At 37.4% G+C, this 20,912-nt stretch overlaps 3 protein-coding genes across 4 annotated transcripts in view; 2 read left to right on the forward strand and 1 right to left on the reverse strand.

Moving 5' to 3' along the window:
- LOC111492942 (transcription repressor KAN1-like) overlaps positions 1 to 1,270 on the reverse strand; it is a 3,882-nt gene extending 2,612 nt beyond the window's left edge. The window contains exon 1 of one of the 2 annotated variants that reach the window (XM_023142480.1): positions 222 to 1,269. In XM_023142480.1, the coding sequence (XP_022998248.1) occupies positions 222 to 939 (718 nt within the window). In that variant the 5' untranslated portion in view covers positions 940 to 1,269. Of the gene's footprint in view, positions 1 to 221 lie in introns of both variants that reach the window. The other variant, XM_023142481.1, reaches the window with a different exon arrangement.
- A 9,195-nt stretch (positions 1,271 to 10,465) lies between these two features.
- Positions 10,466 to 16,702, forward strand: LOC111492940 (methionine aminopeptidase 2B-like). The gene is made up of 12 exons (XM_023142478.1): positions 10,466 to 10,655; positions 10,810 to 10,965; positions 11,975 to 12,011; positions 12,138 to 12,245; positions 13,263 to 13,362; positions 13,470 to 13,615; positions 13,703 to 13,794; positions 14,160 to 14,254; positions 15,012 to 15,108; positions 15,714 to 15,857; positions 15,943 to 16,160; positions 16,404 to 16,702. Exons 2-12 carry the CDS (start codon positions 10,839 to 10,841, stop codon positions 16,512 to 16,514), a joined length of 1,275 nt encoding a protein of 424 aa, XP_022998246.1. The 5' UTR covers positions 10,466 to 10,655; positions 10,810 to 10,838; the 3' UTR covers positions 16,515 to 16,702.
- A 322-nt stretch (positions 16,703 to 17,024) lies between these two features.
- LOC111492937 (NADH dehydrogenase [ubiquinone] iron-sulfur protein 1, mitochondrial-like) lies at positions 17,025 to 20,890 on the forward strand. Its single transcript, XM_023142462.1, has 5 exons — positions 17,025 to 17,633; positions 17,951 to 18,197; positions 18,594 to 18,888; positions 19,172 to 19,546; positions 19,813 to 20,890. The coding sequence occupies exons 1-5, from the start codon at positions 17,204 to 17,206 to the stop codon at positions 20,710 to 20,712; spliced, it is 2,247 nt and encodes a 748-aa protein (XP_022998230.1). The 5' UTR covers positions 17,025 to 17,203; the 3' UTR covers positions 20,713 to 20,890.
- The last annotated feature ends 22 nt before the right edge of the window (positions 20,891 to 20,912 follow it).

Genomic DNA, 20,912 nt, shown 5'->3' on the forward strand with positions numbered 1-20,912 from the left:
CCTAAAAAAAAAAAAAAAAAAAAAAAAACACATTTTTCTGATAAATTAATGTTTAGATGTTTTAGTTTCTAATGTTCGAGTGTTTCTACGACGATGTTCTTAATCATACCCTCTTACGATGGATCGAATTGGTGAAATTAAACAATAGGAACGAATCAAAATAAAAAAATACTCGAATATTAGAGACAGAGATCGGAAGAGAAAAAGGGTTTGTTGTTTACTTTCGTGGCCGCCGAGATGTTCGACGGCGTGAACGAAACGAGCATGTAAGGAGGTAGTCCATCTCATTCTAGGAGCTCTCATGCTTCTTTTAGGAGGAAGCTTCTGCAAGAATCTGGATCTCATCATCATCCCATGAGAACAAACATCAGAAGAAGAAGAAGCTGCATTACTATTACTATGCAAAGATTTAATTCCTTCAACCGAAACCGCCCCATTGTTGAACCTCGCAGCGGAATTTCGATAACCCGTTTGAAGAACTCCATTCGGGTTCGGGTGATTTGGGTAGAAGGATGAAAATTGATGGTGGTTCTGATGATGAAGATGATGATGATGATAACGATGATCTTTCTGATCCACAGCCAAAAATGGAAACGGGCGATTGTGATACACGGGAATCCCTTTGATCGGTCGCAACCGGTCCGATACGTCGAACCCCGAAACCCCGCGAAGATGGTGGAGTGGTGGGGGTAGCGGTGCACGGCCGGGAAGATCGTTGTTGGTACCGAGAGAGAGGTCGGTCTGGGCACGAGGGTTATCGGAATTACTCAAAAGATCAAAATTTGTTTGATGGAATCCATGGGTGAGGGTTTTAATTGAAGAAGAATTAGAGGAGGAGGAAGAGGAGGAGGAGGAAGAAGCATTTGGAGGGCTGATTTGAAGAGAGAGATCAGGAAGTGGGGTTGAAGAAGGTTCAATAAAAACCCCTTCCAAGGGCATCTCCTTGTTCTTGCTGTTCTTGCTGTTCTTCTTCTAGTTGCTTAAGAAAGTGTTCATGGGGGAAGGGAAAGATGGGATTTTTGTTGTTTAATGATGAAACCCAGATGGGAAAACACATAAAAACTTGAAAAAATCCGACCCAGAAAGCCAAATCAAGAGAAAATGGTGTGTAGAGAGAGAAGTTAGGAGAGAGAAAGTGAGGAGAGAGAAAGTGGAGTTAGAGAGAGAAAATTTGAGAGATTTGGGGTTTGAGTATTATGGTGTTTCTCTCAAGAGCTTATATCAGAAAATGACAATGAAGAAGAAGGAAGAAGGAAGAAGAAAGAAGGAATGGCACAACCTTCTCTCTCCTCTTACTCTATTTCTATTCTCTCTCTAGTCAAAATAGAGAGATAAAAAATTAAAAAAATTCAAAATTTTATATTTTTAGTCAAAGATTCCAATGGAAGTGTTTTCTCTGTATCTGTCTTGAGAAAAAATTTGTGTCCGATATTGTCGGCTTTGGCGTTACATGTCAGACTCACAGTTTTAAAATGCATCTAGTAGGTACCTACTAACGTGAGATCTCACAATCCACCTCTTCAAGGGTCCAGGGTCTTTGGCACACCGTTCTTGACTCTGATGTTATTTATAACTGTTTAAGTTTATTGTGAGTAGATATTGTTTGTTTTAACCTACGTATCTTCGTTAGCCTCACAATTTAAAAACGCATATTTATTAGAGAGAGGTTTTAAGTTCAAATCAACAGCATTTTAAGTTCGAATCATGTCATAACAAGATAACTTCAACTCACATAAAATATTTAGTCTGAATCAAGAGGTTCGAGTTCGAATCACTCACCCACAAATTAAAAAATCAAAAAGATATATTAAATAGAAATATAATTATTATTTAATCAACTTGAATATAATTCAACTGGTTAACAAACAAAATATTATACTCAGGCCGAGATTCATGTCTGGAAAATTAAATATTTTTTAATAACAAAATTAAATAATTTGTTTAAGTAAATTAAAAAATAATAATTTATTTATTGAGAAGGCCGGAGAGGGCGGGATAAAAAATGTTCCGAGAGAGAAAGACAGCATCACGTGTGAATACTTTTCCCCACCCTCTTCGCATCTCTTTTTCTCTCTCACACATTATTATTATTATTTTCTTTTTTAAATAAATAAATAAATTTGTAATTTCCATTTCCTATAAAGGACGAAATTTATATTTATTTCCATATTCAATATTATAAATAAATACTCTTTGTTTAATTTGTACTATGAGAGCAATTGAACCATAATTATTCTAAAATTAATTTTCTCTCCATTTACGGTAATAAAAAATTAATTTATAATTTTATTGAACTGGGTTAAGGGGCGGTTGAGCTACTTAAAATTTACATAGCCTAACGATTTATAACACGAACGATTCCCTTCAAATTGGATAATGGATCGAGTTCATTCCCTGTTTGTCAAGGAAATAATAGCAAGAGAACGTGGCTCGAAAAAACCTCAGAGTCTGGTGATTGGCTCAAGTCTGCACGTTACCTTTACCATTAACCATTTAAATGGGAGAGAGTAAAAAATCTTTTAACGGAACATATATTTCTTAACCGTGAAGGATTCTTTAATTTTTAATTTAAATTAATATCTTTTTTTATTATCAATTTAGTAAAAAATTGCATTATTTTTTAATTAAAAAAATCATACGAAAAAGGAGCCAGAAGGCATTGACCTTGATTAGATTGCAGACCACAAAGGTGTTTTTGTTTGCTTCCCTTAATAAATTCGACATGTCGTTTACGAAGCTTCTAGATCTTAGTGTATTATTATTATCATTATTTTTTATTATATGCTTTTCCATTACATTCTCCTAGATATTCCTTCTCTAATCTTTCAGCAATCCTTATCTGGCATGCAAATATATATATATATGAATATAAATAAATCATATTGTATAAAATATCATATTTTATTTTATTTTATTATATGGTCTTTATGGTTTGACCCTTTCAAAACCCTAGGCTTAAATACTGTCATGTGTATATGTACACATGATCATCAAAGCTTCTTATTGGGGATTCACCCATCTTTAAATGCATGCTCTCTTTCCTCAGCTTATAAAATTCTCTCTTCTTCGGTTGGGTAGCAATAACTCTAATCTTTATTGTAATAGTCCGAGTTCACTGTTAATAAATAATGTCTGTTTTAGCTCGTTACATATCGTTGTCAATCTCATGCTTTAAAAACGCGTCTATTAGAGAGAAGTTTTCACATCTTTATAAGAAATGATTCGTCCCTCTTTTCAACTAATGTGGGATCTCATGATCCTCTCCTATTGGAGAGGTCATCGTCCGATGTCTGGCTCTGATACCTTTTGTAATAGTCTAGAACCACTGCTAACAGATATTGTCCATTTTTTTTGGACAACATCATTTAATCTGGGCTGGGCGATGTTTTATAAAATTTAATGTCACATTAAGATTGAAAGAAGTTTGACATCTTTAACATCATAAATAGAATAAGAACTAAAGTTTTACTTTTCTTTTCTTTTACTCAAAGGTTCCATTAATTTTTTGATAAAAACTTAGTAAACTCTTTAATTTCTCAAAAACTTATGAATGTGACAAATATGAAGCATTAAAATTCAAATTTTATTATTACCCATCAATAATTTCTTTACAAATAATATATATATATATAGGTCAACTTGATCGAAAAGGGATGTCATTGACCACTTTTCGTTGTTTTTCAAATGGGTATGTAACAACCCATGTTCAAGATTCGAAATCAAAATTCAACACGTGATGGCCTGACATTCCTTTATGATATGATCACGTTACCTACTCCTTCTAAAAGTGAAGACTATCTCCACAGACCAACACGAGTCTTCCCAGCATATTTTGTCCTTACTCACATGCATCCCAGAAAAATTCTTAGAAGGAGCATGTTTAGCCATTAAGTTCCTATGATTTAGCTACCAAAAAGGAATGTGTACTTTGTGGGTATAGGTTGCTCTCATTCAAATGTGATCTCGGTTCAAGGTATCATAGGGTACCACTAACAAGTTCAAAAAAATATCCTTTCTCATTTCAATCTCTTAGTAAAAAACTTACAAGAAATTATAAAACGGGTCATTAAAAACGCTCTCGATAGTTGAAAGGTTCGAGCTGGTATATTTTACGTAGTCGAGACATGAATGAACGGATCGTAAAGAAATTAAAGGCATTCATATAACAAAGATGTGTGAGAGTGACAAATCACAACCACCTCCTTTAACAACTTTAATAGGGATTCAGATCATTCAGAGTTCCAACTTTTCTTGTGTATGTGAAAACCTAATACTCAATACCCACATTTATTCATACGAAGGACGTTGGGAAAAGGTTTAGTCCATTGCATTTGTTTAGGGTTTGGGGCAGCAAAAGGTATTCCTTCTTCAAGAGGGTAATAGGGTAGGGGGCCCTTTGCAGTGTCCTAACTTATATGTATATGTACTATTGCCTTCCTTACCCATTAACCTATATATGCAGCTGATTGATTGTGAAGTTTCACACTTATTTATTTATTTCCTTTTTCTTTTTATTTATATTAATTAATAGAATATTATTCTCGGAGACCCTTGACCTGGGTGAGCTCTTACAACCGTGAAGCTCTTGACTTTACAGGGTGGTTCCCTTTATGGTTCAGAAATTCATGGTTGACTCACTTTTCTTTGTTTGGTTATAGTTCATGCCCACTTGTAATTAACCCCTGCCCGCCCCGAGAAAATGGAGAAATTAATTCATCTATTGCAGCACTGAGCAAGATCCAACAGCTCCTCTAGTCATCCTACAGGTTTCTACTAAAGTGTCTTCAGTAGTTCTTGAAGAGTCCGTTTATTCTCTCCTCTCTCAGTTTGTCAGGTTGTCTCTTGTTTGCCCATGTTTTAGTTTACATGTAATATCAATTGATTTTAAAATTAGTCTCTTTTTTTCTTGAACATGTCGAAGACACGCTCATCTAGGGTATTATAGAGCGATATTCAAAACATGGTGTAATTGTATTGCTATGAATAAAAACATGCAACCGTCACAGTTGATATGAGCATCGAAAAACCGATTAAATATAATACTCAAAACGAAAGCATATTTGAACTAAACCCTAATTCAATGGAAGCAAACTCCAAAATAGGTCAAATCAATCAATCTTTTCAAAGGAAAAAAAAAACAATACTTTAAGAAACTTGAAATATATGTACCTAAAGAAACATGAAATGACAAAAATACCCTCCAATAATTAAGATATGAATGGAATATGCATATGGGTTGATGGAGAGATGCCGTGAGAGTAGCATATGATAAAAGTATAAAGTAATGACAATATTTTATACATATTCCTCTGAGTAATACTTCTCAAAGAATATATTGGAGAATGAAAGTCTTCTTAGATTATGCCCCCACCATTTGACTCTCTTTCATTTGTGGGGTCAAACCAGCTGCATTCATTCATTCAAGCTCTCCAATACCTGTCTACCTCAATATATCTAACTTTTTTATTTTATTTTATTTCTTAAAATATTATTTTGACACTCGAGTAAAAGATAGATATATGAATGAATCGATATCATATTTGAATAAGAGTGATCTGAAAATAGGATGACGAAGAAAGGCTGAGAGGAAACGAAAGTTATTATCTATACCAACAAGGTGTATCTTTCTAGAATGTACGTGAGTGAGGACAAAACATGCGAGAATGACTCGTATTGGTTGGTGGGGATAGTTTTTATCGAAGAACAAAACATGTTGGAAGGACCAAACATGTTACAATTTGAAAACATGTCATTTTAAGCCAATTTTCTTGATATAGCCAAATAAGACCTCAAACTTCAAGGTAAAATACAAAATCTTACATTAAACGAACGATTAATTTTATTAAAAGGTTTTAAGTCTCGATAGGTTTTTTGATGGTTCGATTATTATAACAACTCAAGTCTACCACTAGCAGATATAGTCAGTTTTAGCTCTGATTTGAGTGATTGAAAAACGGGTTGAAATCGTTATTCCTAATCTTATACCGTAAACAATTCAAAAGACTGATAATGGATAATAATTAAAGGTAGGTTTGTTATCATCAAAAACATCACTTAATTAATTTGAGATTAAGGGTCAAAATGCCAACACCGCCAATTGAAGAAGTTTTCACACTCTTGTAAAGAATATTTCGTGATCTCACAATTATTCTCTTTTGTTTTTGAACCAACAAATAGAGAAAGGAGTAAGTCATCTTTCTTGATTCCAAGACCAAAAACAAAACATCATGGGAAAGTCCTTGTTCTGATTCTCTGCTTCTGTTTGGTCTCTTGTCATGTTTCCTCATTCAATGCTTTCTTTAAAAACAGAAGAAAAAGAACCCTACATCTAAGCAAACCCCTCTTTACAAAAAGTGATTTTCATATTCTTTCTTATCTCTTTCTATTGTGGTGTTATCAGTTATGAACGTGGGAAGTAAATTATTGGTCTCGTCTTAAAGTTCATACTGTAAGTTCTAAAAGAAAATTTCAAATCGTTAGGGTTTCTCTTTCTCGAGATATAACATAATATCGTTCAAAAGGTAAAGATATATATATAACTTGATCCACTCGTGGTAAGCATACGATACGTAGTATCAAGGTCGAATACAAATACCATAAATTTTTCCACCACAGGTTTGAGCCAGAAAAGGGTGTTAACATTATAGCGTCGAGACACTAAAAGTACAAAACTTAATTCAGTCTATACGAGCTAACTTCCATGATCATTCCCTAAATTAGCCGATGTGAGACTTTTATCCAACAACTCCCTCGAACAACGTACGCCTCCCCTTAATCGAGGCTCGACTCTTTTTCTTTTGGAGTTTGTCATTTTTTACTATGCCTTCGGATTCTATTGACATGACTAAGTTTAGGGTATGACTCTGATATCATGTTAGATGAACACTATTCTCTACAATGATACGATATTGTTCACTTTGAGCAATAAGCTCCCATGACTTTACTTTGGACTTCCTTAAAAAGTCTCCGGCCAATGGAGAGAGTATTAATTCATTATAAATCTATGATCATTCTCTAAATTAGCTGATATGGAACTTTCATCCGACAATCTCAATTATTGTCGACCTCGATCGATTGGTCGTAAAGATAAGAAATTTTGGGACACTATCAATAACAAAGGCCTTAATTAATGACCTTTCGAAAATCTCAGTATGTCCAAAGACATCTTTTAGTGTCGGATTTTGCAGAGAAATGTAATAAGAAACCATGCAGTGTGGGGCTGTGTACAGAGCTGCACAAACCGACAGAAATTAAATTTCGGGGGAAAAAAATTATTTAATATTTATTAATTTAATTAATTTAAAAGGAAAAAAGAAAATTCTGCATGAATTTATTTATTTATTTATGCGAATTAAATGGACAATACGCATATGTTTGCCCATTACTTAATGATTGATGATATTTAATTCATTGGGAGAATTAAACTGACAAGAAATTTAAATTAATTCTCATAAAGTTTTGTCCATTTTTATCCTTTAGGACCATTCCATTAAAATAAAATAAATAATAAAAAAAAAAACAATTAATCTAGGACCATGGTAATAACTACTTTGTTTTGTTTTTTTTTTTTGTTTTTTTTTTTGGGAAAATTCAATTTCTGCTCGGTTCGATATATTGAATCGATTTTTACCCTAAACTATGTTTATTTTGTAGTTTTAGTAAGTCTCTATACGTTACGTTCGAGATCGAGAAGTTTAAATTTGTGTAATTTATGTGTAGGATTCCATATCGTAATTTCTCCCTAGCATATGCGTTTTAAAATTGTGAGGCTGACTGATATATAACGAGTTAAAGCGTACAATATCTAGTAGTGGTGGACTTGGGTTGTTACAATAAGTGTGAGATTTTGTGTTTATTATATGTAAAAAGCCTATGGCTTTTAAGAGAAGTCAATGTTAATGTAACGACCCATGTTAGGATTTGGAATCTGGTTGATCTAAACATTTTCGTGCTATTGCTTACAACATGGTCTGATTATGTGATGTCCACATTGGTTGGGAAGGAGAACAAAAGACCCTCTATTAAGGGGGTGGAAACCTTCCCCTACCAGACACGTTTTAAAACCTTGAGGGGAAAGCCCAAAGAGGACAATATCTGGGGCGTTCCAAATGGTATCAGAGTCAGACACCGGACAATGTGCTAGCCTTCTCGCTATTCCCCGAAGGGGGTAGACATGAGGCTGTGTGCCAGTAAGGACGCTGGCCCCAAAGGGGGTGGATTTGGTGGAGTCCCACATTGATTGGAGAAAGGAAAGAGTGTCAACGAGGTCGCTAGGCTCCAAGGGGGATTGTGATGTCCCACATTGGTTGGGGATGGGAAGTATGAATTGTGACCTTAAGAGTGTGGAAACCTTCTCCTAGCAGGCGTTTTAAAGCCTTGAAGGGAAGCCCGAAAGGGAAATCTTAAAGAGGACAATATTTGCTAGCGGTATGTCTGGGTCGTTACAGTTTACTTTTTCAGTGATTGGGTCACCGAAAAGGATCAATTCTTTTAAACCGTGTTTAGTTGTTCTATCTCTAGGATAATTCTTATTCAGATATGATATCGGTTGATTTATGCATTCGTCCTTTACTCAGATGTCACATTTAACCACGAACGTTTCAAATTTATTTATTTATATTTTAATGGAAAAGGCTTGGCATGAAGTTGACAAGAGAGAGAGAGAGAAGGCCCATTGTTCGAAAAGAGAGAATAGTAAATGCAAATGGAGCAGAAGGGAACAGAGTGTGATGTGAAAGATGAAGAAATGATTTTGTAATCGATTGCTTTATGATTGAACCACAAAAATTTAAGCCTTTTGCATTGGAAAGAGAGAGAGATGAAGAAGAGAGCGTGGGTGCCTTTAGTGGGGGCACCCTACCCCATAACCCACAAACCTACCCTTTCTTTTATAAAAAAATAACCCTAAAACTCACTCTTCAATTTAATAGGAAGGGTCAAAAGACTCGGTAATTTGAAAATTCTAACTGACTCAATCTAACTCGTTCCGTTTTTGTGATGTCCTAGATTCGTTGAGGAGAATAATGAAACACCTATTTATAGAAGTGTGGAAACCTCTCCCTAGTTTTAAAGCCTTCGGAGAAACCCAAAAAGTACAATATCTGGTAGCGGTGAGTCTCCGTCGTTACAATTTTAATTAGGTTATCAATTTATTTGGGTCGAGCTAGATTCCTATAAAGAAAAACTTTATAAGTTACGTGTAACAGCTCAAGTTCACCGGTAACAAAGATTATCTGCTTTGGCCTATTAGCAAAAAGCTTTCTTCTAATAAAAAGTTTTCACACTCTTAGTTTGAGCTGAGCTTGACCTAATTGAGTTAGTTATGTTTAGTTCAATTTCATTAGAGTTAGAGAATCGAGCAATTAGTGGTGTTTTTTTTCAGGTAGCTAAGGGTGGTGGGTGGCTGGAGTGAGCTTTCACATCGTGCCTCATTATGGGGACTGACCCATTAGAGGTGTTGATGTTGTCCTTCACCAAAGTCATCGACCCCTATTGTCTCATTCGCATTTAATTTAATCTTTATCTCTCTCTCTCTTCCAATATGTTACCTTCAATGGACTCCCTCACACTTTCGAATAAAGGGGATGGTTTGAACCTTCGACCTGAAGAAAATATATTGATGTCTTCACTCTGGGTTAACTCAGGTCTAGACATACATAAGATCTCGTTTCACTGGCTATTCCTTCTCATATTTGGCTTCTAAACTCATTCCAAATTTGACCCGAAAAGCTTGAAAGGTCGTCTTTGTGGGCTATATATGTGTGTATTACACAACACTCATGTCAATCCTAATTTTAATGGGCCTTGTTGGGGCTTATACAAAAAAACTCAAGCCAGCTAGCTTTCATTAATACCTTGAGAAAAAAAAAAAAAAGTTTATTAGAGACAAAAATTCAAAAAATTTATTATCGTTAATATATAAATAAAAACCGTCTATCAACACTTTATAGATTATCTTCGAACTTTTTAACGTTATTTTTGGAAATTCATAAATATTTTTTAAACAGGGTAGTAACTATAAAAATATTTTTTTAATTTTTTTTTTAAATTAAAGAATGTTTTTAAAGTTTTTAAAGTTTTTAAGTATTTAAAAATGTTTTAAAGTATTTTTTATTTTATTTTTCTAAATTAAGAGTATCATCCACTTTTTAAAACTTTGTCAAACAATTTTGAAAGTTTAAAGATATTTTGAAACAAAATGAAATAAAATATTAACGGTTTCAATTCAAAATTAAACGATTTAGTTTAGAATTCGTTTTGATTTTTATTTTTAATTTAAGGGAATTTTTTAGTTTAAGGATATTTTTAAGATAAAATTAATTTAATAATATATATTTTTTAATATTTAGGGTTTAAATGTGAAGACTTACCAAAATTGGTACTATAAAAATTGATTTTTTTAATTTTTTTTTTTTATTTATTTTATATTTTTTGGTTGAAAATAAAGGAAAATATCTCTAAAATTACACAAACGGCGAGGAATGGCAAAGGAAACCCTGCGAGTGACCTTTTTCATTTCGCACTTCCATTAATCTCTCGCTCATAACCAAAGGGTCGGCCAGTTTCAATCGCAAAACAGGGCAAATCTTGGTTGATACTCAATTTCTTCAAAGAGCCCACAGACCTTCAAGTCTTCTCTTCTCAGTGTACTGTTAGTAAGTCTTGATCACAGGGTTCTTCCATTTACAATTTTCCTGTTCTTCTTAGTTCAGCTTTTGGAGAATCATTCCATAATTTGCTCACTCGTTTCCCTCTGTTTTGTTTGATTTACATTACGCTTTACTTTTTTGTTCTTCTGTTTTGTTATAGTAAGCGCCGCCGAGGAGGGTTTTTCAATCATGGCTGATGAAAATCACAGTGAAATTCGTGTCCCTGAAGATGGGGCCTCAGGACCCAGTAATGGGAATGAACAAGATTCTGTTGAACTTGCTTCCACATCGCAAAAGGATGAAGATGATTTGAAAGGTGAATTGTTTTGCCTTGTGAAAGATGATCGTGGGTCAAGGTTTCTTATGCTTCTGAATAGTTATAATAGAAATTCTTGAAGGAAGATTAAAGTTTTCACATCCTTTGGTTGTGTATACTAATGGGGCTTTGATGGTAAGATAAAATATATGACGTTGTATCTGTTTTTCTTAAATAGATTTAGAATGATTGTTATTGTAGTTAATTAATTTAAGAGTGTAGAGTTTAGAGATTATCGTTGCGTGATCCCACATCGGTTGGGGAGGAGAACAAAACATCCATTATAAAGGTTGAAACCTCTCCCTAGCAGACGTGTTTTACAAACTTTGAGGGGAAGTTCGAAAGGGAAAGCTCAAATAAGACAATATCTGCTAGCGGTGGGTTTGAGCCGTTACAAATGGTATCAGAGCCATACATCAAGTGATGTGCCAACGAGGAGGCTGAGCTCTGAAGGGGGTGGACACGAGGCGGTGCGCCAGCATTGACGTTGGGCTCCGAAGAGGGTGAATTGAGGGGTCTTACATCAATTGGAGAGAGGAATGAGTGCCAACGAGGACACTGGGCCCCCAAGGGAGGTGGATTGTGAGATCCCATATTGGTTGGGGAGGAGAACGAAACATTCTTTATAAGTGTGTGGAAGACGGTATGCAACAAGAACGCTGGGCCCCGAAGGGGGGTGAATTGAGGGCTCCCACATCGATTGGAGGGAGGAATGAGTGCCAACGAGGACGTTTGGCCCCGAAGGGGGGTGAATTGTGAGATTCCACATCGGTTGGGGAGGAGAACGAAACATCCTTTATAAGGGTGTGGAAACCTCTCCCTTGTAGACGCGTTTTAAAAACTTTGAGGGTTTACCGATGCTTGTAATTCTCATCGCAACGTAAACCTTAACTTTGTACCCTGTCAAATGATTATTAAATTTGATATAACTGGTGGTTGTATCTACTTCCAGTTTATTGATGGTTTACTGATGCTTGCAATTGGCTGATATTTATCCTTCATTTTGCAGAAGGAACAAAGAAAAAGAAGAAGAAAAATAAAAGCAAGTGAGAACTCTTTATTTTTAGTACATTGTTTCTTGTTTGTGTATGCTTTCCCCTAGGTTGGGGTGTTGATGGATATTGCAAGGCTGTCTTTAAGTTTGATATATATTATTTTTTTTACATGAATAGGAAAAAGAAAGAGACATCTCAACAGACGGATCCACCGTCTATTCCCGTCGTTGATCTTTTCCCGTCCGGGGATTTTCCAGAGGGTGAAATTCAACGGTACAAGGATGAGTGAGTAAAAGTCTTGATTTTAATGCTGCATTGTAATAGTTTTCTTGTCTAATATTATGGTTCAAAACATATGTTGTTTTGGATTGAATTGAGAAATCAAGAATAACATATTAAACACGGTATATGTAACAACACAAGCCCACCGCTAGCAGATATTGTCTTCTTTGGACTTTTCCTTTCGAGCTTCCCCTCAAGGTTAATAAAACGCTTCTGCTAGAGAGATGTTTCCACGCCCATATAAAGAATGTTTCTTTCTCTTCCCCAACCGATGTGGGATCTCACAATCTGCCCCTCTTCGGGGCCCAGCATCCTCGCTGGCACTCGTTCCCTTCTCCAATCAATGTGAGACCCCTAATCTACCCCCTACGGGGCCCAACGTCCTTGCTAGCACACCACTCATGTCCACCCCCTTCGGGGCTTAGCCTCCTTGTTGGCACATCGCCCATGTTTGGCTCTGATACCATTTGTAATGCCTTAAGCCCACCGCTAGCAAATATTGTTCTCTTTGGGGCTTCCCCTCAAGATTTTTAAAACGCGTCTACTAGGGAGAGGTTTCCACACCCTTATAAAGAATGCTTCGTTCTTCTCTCCCACTGATGTGAGATCTCAAATTGTCTTTCAAAGTAAATGGAAAAACACAGCAAGGTACTGGAAAGGAGATTTACATATGTACTTGTTGTTGTCTAATTTTTGCATTATTGTAAGTGTACGAGTCAAGTTTTAATATTGTGAGGATTTGAGGACATAGTATCGTCCACATGGTTGATCTTTTAAACTCACTTAATTAACCGGAGTACTATCACCCAATTTTATTTAGATAACGAAATCAAACAATGATTGAAAAAATAAGTAAAGCAATGATTAAAAATTAAGATAGAGACAGTCTCGAGAGAATATCTTACGGAGTTGATCTCGCCTATTAGGCCGATAAACTACTTAAATATCCAATATTGATCATGCAAATGTTCCATAAGTCTAGAAGTCTATATCATACATGGCTCTTTGTTCTCTGCTTAGTAACCTATGGAGGACTACATCTGAAGAGAAGAGGGAGTTGGAGCGCCTTGAAAAGCCAATCTATAATTCTGTTCGCCGAGCAGCTGAAGTTCATCGTCAGGTAATGTAACATGATTATATTCATGGTTATGTTGCGTATCGTGTGGATTAATGAGATTGCTGTTAGTATGAATTACCTAACGTTTTTTTTCTTCTCATTGCTATTAGGTAAGAAGATACATAAAAAGCATACTAAAGCCAGGGATGTTGATGACTGACTTGTGTGAAACATTAGAGAACACAGTTAGGAAGCTCATATCTGAGAATGGCTTGCAAGCAGGCATAGCATTTCCTACAGGATGCTCTTTGAACTGGTAAAATATTAAAGAAGTAGCTTCAAATATGTGTGTGTGTATAGTTCTTCAGTATTTGTTGATAGATTAGGCTTCTAATTCTTTTAGGGTTGCTGCTCATTGGACTCCTAATACTGGAGATAAGACTGTTCTTAACTACGATGATGTAATGAAATTGGATTTTGGAACGCATATTGATGGTATATATATAATTTTTGTTTCAGTCTTTTTGTATTATATGGATCGTAAAAACCTAAGCCCACCGCTAGTAGATATTGTCCGTTTTAGCCCGTTGAGGGAAAGCCTGAAAGGAAAAACCCAAATCCACCGCTGGCAGATATTGTCCACTTTGGCTCGTCGAGGGAAGCTCGAAAGGGAAAGTCCAAAGAGGACAATATTTGCTAGCGGTGGGCTTGGGTTGTTACAAAAAACGCGTTTTAAAATCTTGAGGGGAAGCCTAGAAGAGAAAGTCCAAAGAGGACAATATCTGCTAGCGGTGGACGGGGCGACTGGGCGGTTAAATATCATATAACTGAAACTGAAACTGGTTTATTGGTGAGTGCAGGATGCATAGTTGATTGTGCAATTACTGTTGCATTCAATCCTATGTTTGATCCTCTGCTTGAAGCCTCGCGTGAGGCAACTAACACTGGCATCAAGGTATTGTTAATTATCCTGTCTGCTGGCGGTCACTATAATATTTTGATTACTCTGCGTCGATGCTGTTCATCTTATGAAATTACAAGTATCTGTAGTGGTTGAATAAATTGTATTGTGAGATCTCACATCGGTTGTAGAGGAGAACGAAGCAATCTTTATAAAGGTGTAAAAACCTCTCCCTAGCAGACGCGTTTTAAAAACCTGGAGGGGAAGACCAAAAGGGAAAACCCGAAGAGGATAATATCTGCTAGCGGTGGGCTTGAACTGTTGCAAATGGTATCAAAGCCAGACACTAGGCGATGTGCTGGTGAAGAGGCTGAGCCTCAATGGGGGTGGAGACGAGGTGATGTGCCAGCAAGGACGTTGGGCCCCAAAGTGGGTGGATTGGGTGGTCCCACCTCGATTGGAGAAGAGAACGAGTGCCAGCAAGAACGCTGGGTCCCGAAGGAGGTGGATTGTGAGATTCCACAACGGGTGGGAGGAGAACGAAACAATCTATATAAGGGTGTGGAAATCTCTCTTAGCAGACACGTTTTAAAAACTTTGAGGGAAAGTCATGTATATATCAAGTAAATAACAAAGAATATCAATCCATTTGTGAAAAAGTTCGATAGAATATGTTTATTCCATGTTTTCAATAATTTGTTTGTTCTCTTAAATTTTGCACTACAAATCACTAGAATTTTATTTATATATATTCCGAATGAATTTAATGGTTTCTTGAGCCTGTACAATTAACTATCTTTTATTTCTTTAGGAGTCTGGAATCGATGTACGGCTATGTGACATTGGTGCTGCAATCCAGGAGGTTATGGAGTCGTATGAGGTTGAAATTAACGGAACGGTGTTTCAAGGTACGAGTATTTCATTTGTTATCAAAGCAGAAGTCATTCGTTATCTTTTGAAAATTAGGCTATAGCTCGGAGTTCTCATGTGGATCTCACATCGGTTGTAAAGGAGAATGAAACATTCCTTATAAGGTTGTGAAAACCTCTCCCTACCAGACGCGCTTTAAAACCTTGAGGGAAGTCCAGAAGGGAAAACCCAAAGAGGACAATATCGGCTAGTGGCGGGCTTGGATTGTTACAAATGGTATCAGAGTCAGACACCAAGTGGTGTGCTAGCAAGGACGTTGGGCCTCCAAGGGGGGTGGACTATGAGATCCCACATCGATTAGAGAAGGGAACGAAGCATTCCTTATAAGGTTGTGAAAACCTCTCCCTACCCAACGCGTTTTAAAACCTTGAGGACAATATCTATAAAGGGTGGGCTTGGGCTGTTACATCTCATCTCAACTCGCCTATTCTTTATTATAGCGATGCTAACAATGTTTTTACCCTCCCGGAAGATCATATTTCACAAAAGTTTTATTATTTTCCAACTTTTTTTTTTAGTAGAATAAGCTTCTTTTTCTTTCTTTGTAAAATAGATTTTAATGAACGATACTTTGTCTTTTCAGTTAAAAGCATTCGAAACTTGAATGGACATAGCATTGGTCGTTACCAGATTCATGCTGGTAAATCCGTTCCCATTGTGAAAGGAGGGGAGCAAACCAAAATGGAAGAGGGGGAATTCTTTGCTATCGAAACGTTTGGATCGACGGGTAAGAAAGTATGCAGCTCGGAAGTTATTGCTATTTATTACGGGTTGCCCTTGTCGATAGAGCAGTTCATCTGCGTTTTATCCTGGGAAAGGATACGTTAGAGAAGATCTTGAATGTAGCCATTACATGAAGAACTTTGACATTGGCCATATTCCACTGAGGTTGCCAAGAGCTAAGCAATTATTGGCCACCATTAATAAGAACTTCTCAACATTGGCATTCTGCAAACGCTATCTGGATCGCCTGGGCGAGACGAAATATCTAATGGGATTGAAGAATTTGTGTGATTCCGGGATCGTTCAGGTGCTCCTCTTATACCCATTGGCTCGATATCTTTGATATATTATTAAGAGATGAATATGTATGACTTAGCTCGGAGTTTGTCTGGTTTCCCTTCTGTTAGTGCACCATGTTTTAGTTCGTTGTGACTTTGATGTCGATTTTGATTGCTGCTGGTGAGTTTGGGAGTGCTTTTAGCAAGAACCGTGTTTATATATATGTATATCTGTAGCGACATGTCAGTCGATAATTCGGTTCTTTTCTCAGGCCTATCCTCCGTTGTGCGACTCGAAGGGCAGCTACGTTTCTCAGTTTGAGCATACCATTTTACTAAGGCCAACCTGCAAAGAAGTGATTTCCAGAGGTGATGACTATTGATATACTACTGTGGTGTGGCAGCTCCAATGCCTTTCTCATTGACATGGTTACTTATGAGCATTGGTTTAAGTTACAGCTTTTTGTATGATATTTGGTTAGTTCAAGAAGATCAAATACAACAAATTGTTATATTTTTACGAATTTCATTTGTGGCTAATATAGTTCTTATTTTCTTTTGACACTTCAAATTACTCGAGCAATTCTAAAATCAGTAAAAAGATCGACAATTTGAGTTTTTGTTCTTGAACAGTCTTAACCATTAAATTATGTTCAAGTTAACGTCGAGCTTTTAAAATAATTATTGTTGAAATTTTTTTGATTTACTTTTAATTCGTCAAGACGATGCATATACCGAACGGGTATTAAACCAATGGATAAAATGGCTTCAAAAATGGAAAATTTTGTAGTAATATCATGTTTTGACTAAATTAAATGATGGATAAAACACATAAAAATAGAAAATTTTTATTTAGTGATTATATGTCCAAATATTAATAAATTTTCGTAACCAACGCAAAGCTCTGAACTGGTTTGTATTGTAAAGTTTTGATCTTTAGCTGAGATCCCAAAACTCGCTTGTGTACTGTGATCGTATATGCACTTCTCATTGGCGCCTCTTCTTCCAAATAACATATCAAAAGGGTTATTTGCAGACCAATCAGGCCGCCGTCTGAGTTCGATTGCCGATCATGGGGTTGGGATCCCTCGCTTCCAGAGTTGTCAGGCCTTCTTCCAGGCTCCTCAGCTCCCAAAACCCTAGAAATCTCGTTCATTTCCGACCCATTGTCTCCACCACTGAGCTTCACAACGCTGATACCGCCTCCGCCGCCCAGGCCCAGGTCGATCCTGCCCCGCCTCCTCCTCCTCGGGCCCCCGTTGGTGGCGCCCGCGTCCATTTTTCATCTCCGGAGGACGCCATCGAGGTCTTCGTTGATGGGTACCCTGTCAAAATCCCCAAGGGTATGACGGTTCTTCAGGCCTGTGAGATTGCTGGGGTCGACATTCCTAGATTTTGTTATCATAGTCGGCTCTCGATCGCTGGAAATTGCCGTATGTGCCTTGTTGAGGTCGAGAAATCCCCCAAACCCGTTGCTTCTTGCGCTATGCCTGCTCTTCCCGGTAATTTTTCTTTTCCTAAACCGGTTTGGATAGCTATTTGTGGATGTTTTTGGATCTCTACGATAGGATATGGATTAATTGGCTCTTGATTTTGGTTTTCTTAGATTTGCACTATGTAAATTGATAAGGGATTGATTTGCCTGTGGATATGGTTTTCTTATGTGTTTTGTTGTATAGATGATTCAGTGCTTCTGTGCAGGATACCCTGTTTCATCCATTGAAGCCAAATTTAGTTTTTGAATCATTATATGGTTTATTGAGTATAATCTTGAGTGATGAATGAGGAAGTAATTTATCTGAATATATCTGCTTCCTAGGAATGAAAATTAAGACTGATACGCCACTGGCGAAAAAGGCTCGAGAAGGCGTGATGGAATTCTTGTTGATGAATCATCCATTGGATTGTCCAATTTGTGATCAAGGTGGAGAATGTGATCTTCAGGATCAGTCTATGGCATTTGGGTCTGATCGTGGTCGGTTTACTGATGTGAAGAGATCAGTGGTCGACAAGAATCTCGGCCCGCTTGTGAAAACTGTAATGACACGATGCATTCAGTGTACCAGGTGAGGTTTTGTAGTCTTTGGAGGGAAATTGTTTGATTTAAAGGAAAACCGTTCTATAGTCCTAACTTACAAAGTTTCTATGGCTTTTAAAATTTGAACACCGACGTTGGAATTATGAACTTGTTAGTGAGATCAAGGATTGGATCAGCAATGCTCGATCTGATATGAAATTCGTACCTTGGTTTTGCGAAACGTTTTTGTAGGCATGTAGGATACGGACTATTATTTCGGTTAAGATTGTAATGATTTGTTTTTCGGTTTTCATTGTTTGGTGGAGGCCTTATACATTAATGTTTATCAAATGCTGCTCTAGTTGTTCGGCTTTATTCTGTAATTTGTCTAACCTTTTTATCTATACTAAAATATCTAATCTGAAGGATATCGATTATCCTGCAGGTGTGTAAGATTTGCTACAGAGGTTGCTGGGGTTCAGGATCTTGGCATGTTAGGTCGTGGTAGCGGTGAAGAAATTGGGACTTATGTTGAAAAGCTAATGACTAGTGAGCTATCAGGGAATGTCATTGATATTTGTCCCGTGGGTGCATTGACGTCAAAACCTTTTGCTTTTAAAGCCAGGAATTGGGAATTGAAGGGTACCGAGAGCATTGATGTTACTGATGCAGTTGGATCCAACATTCGTATCGATAGTCGAGGTCCTGAGGTTATGCGTATTGTGCCTCGATTAAATGAGGTACGTTTTGAGATCTCTCGTGTCTACTTAGTTATTTTAAAGAATTGCTTCTGAAATGATGTGTACATCTGTTATGTTGGATTTCAATATTCGTTAGAAAGTCGAACCACATTCATAGCATGTTTTAAATGATTACTCCCAATAAGTTACTGAGTGTACGAATTTTGACAATTTTTCATCGTACAAACTTCGTCGAAGCTTTGACCTATAAAACTCGGTAGATTCATCATTCGTATTGAAGGAACAAGGGGCAGCTTGACTTGATCACCTTTACCATTTCCAGGATATTAATGAAGAATGGATATCAGACAAGACTCGCTTTTGTTACGACGGTCTCAAGAGACAGAGATTGAATGACCCAATGATTCGTGGTGCTGATGGACGCTTTAAGGCTGTCAGCTGGCGCGATGCCCTTGCTGTGGTTGCTGAAGCTGCCCATCAGGTTAAACCCGAGGAAATCGTCGGAATTGCTGGTAAACTGTCTGATGCAGAGTCCATGATTGCTTTGAAAGATCTCTTAAATAGGTTGGGATCCAATAATGTATGGTGTGAAGGAAACGGACCACAACCGAACGCGGACCTGCGTTCCGGGTATATCATGAATAGCGGTATTGCTGGTCTTGAGAAGGCAGATGTCTTTCTTTTGATTGGCACTCAGGTACTTCTATTTCATTCTCTCTTCTTTCAGTGTCAATAGGAATCACATTAGTCTTCTTCTGATCTCCTGAGCTTACTCTTAATATATTTCTGACCATTTCAATAAATTCCGTTCGTCAGTTTTCATTCTCAGTATGACTTATGATGCGCTTAGATCTCGTATAAACGCTTGTGGATTATAGTCCGATGAGATCGTGATGGATTTGTGTTCTTATATGTTCTATTATCATTTTTTGCCCCTTACTATTTCAAACTAAACTCTGCCAGCCGAGGGTTGAAGCTGCTATGGTGAATGCAAGAATCCGAAAGACTGTAAGAGCAACTCACGCTAAAGTCGGTTATGTTGGCCTGCCGACAGATTTCAACTATGATCATCAGCACCTCGGGTCTGGACCTCAGGCGCTTGTTGACATAGCCGAGGGTTGCCATCCCTTCTGCTCGATCCTCAAAAACGCCAAAAATCCAGCGATCATTGTTGGTGCTGGACTATTTGAAAGAAAGGACAAAGATGCAATCTTTTCTGTAGTTGAAAACATTGCCAAACAAAATAATGTGGTCAGACCTGATTGGAATGGTTACAATGTATTGCTTTTGAATGCTTCCCAAGCTGCAGCTCTCGACCTCGGACTTGTGCCAGAATCAATAAATAGCGTCGAGTCTGCTAAGTTTTTGTATTTGATGGGAGCCGATGATGTGGACTTCGAGAAGGTCCCAAAGGATGCTTTTGTGGTTTACCAAGGACACCACGGCGACAAGGGCGTCTATCGAGCTAATGTAATTCTCCCTGCAGCAGCTTTCAGCGAAAAGGAAGGAACCTACGAAAACACCGAAGGTTGCGCCCAACAAACATTGCCTGCAGTACCAACAGTTGGCGATGCACGAGAAGATTGGAAGATCATTCGTGCTCTCTCCGAGGTTGCTGGTCTGCGATTGCCATACGATTCCCTCAGAGCGATAAGGTCCCGGATAAAGACCGTGGCCCCAAACCTCTTGCAGGTAGACGAAAGAGAGGCAGCTACGTTTTCTGCTTCGATTAAGCCCGAAAGCACCGAGAAGATGGAAATGGTTGATTTTGGCAGCACCATAGCAAACTTCTACATGACTGATGCCATTACAAGGGCATCAAAGATCATGGCACAATGCAGTTCATTGCTGGCTAAAAAGTGAGATTTTCTTCATTATTTTTCTTAATTATTTCCTTTATAAATATCATAGGTGTCTTCCAGGGGCTTCTCTTGTTAGACCAGATGTCTGGAACGCCTTCAAGTAAGCTTCTAATAAAAGTGACCACCCTTTATTTGTTTCACTGTAACATGTTTTGCAATGGGAAACCTTTTCTTTGAAACGATGGCGTTTGAAGTTTGGTT

This window comes from Cucurbita maxima, unplaced genomic scaffold (genome assembly GCF_002738345.1).
Source record: "Cucurbita maxima cultivar Rimu unplaced genomic scaffold, Cmax_1.0 Cma_Scf00018, whole genome shotgun sequence".
Lineage (NCBI taxonomy): Eukaryota > Viridiplantae > Streptophyta > Magnoliopsida > Cucurbitales > Cucurbitaceae > Cucurbita > Cucurbita maxima.

Excerpts from the sequence above, each read along its gene's own strand:
- LOC111492940 (XM_023142478.1), top strand. The coding sequence starts at position 10,839 with ATGGCTGATGAAAATCACAGTGAAATTCGTGTCCCTGAAGATGGGGCC. Across the intron at positions 12,246-13,262 it reads ATTCAACGGTACAAGGATGA|TAACCTATGGAGGACTACAT; the intron begins GTGAGTAAAAGT and ends TTCTCTGCTTAG. Across the intron at positions 14,255-15,011 it reads CAACTAACACTGGCATCAAG|GAGTCTGGAATCGATGTACG; the intron begins GTATTGTTAATT and ends TTATTTCTTTAG.
- LOC111492937 (XM_023142462.1), top strand. The coding sequence starts at position 17,204 with ATGGGGTTGGGATCCCTCGCTTCCAGAGTTGTCAGGCCTTCTTCCAGG. Across the intron at positions 17,634-17,950 it reads CGCTATGCCTGCTCTTCCCG|GAATGAAAATTAAGACTGAT; the intron begins GTAATTTTTCTT and ends TCTGCTTCCTAG. Across the intron at positions 19,547-19,812 it reads TTCTTTTGATTGGCACTCAG|CCGAGGGTTGAAGCTGCTAT; the intron begins GTACTTCTATTT and ends AAACTCTGCCAG.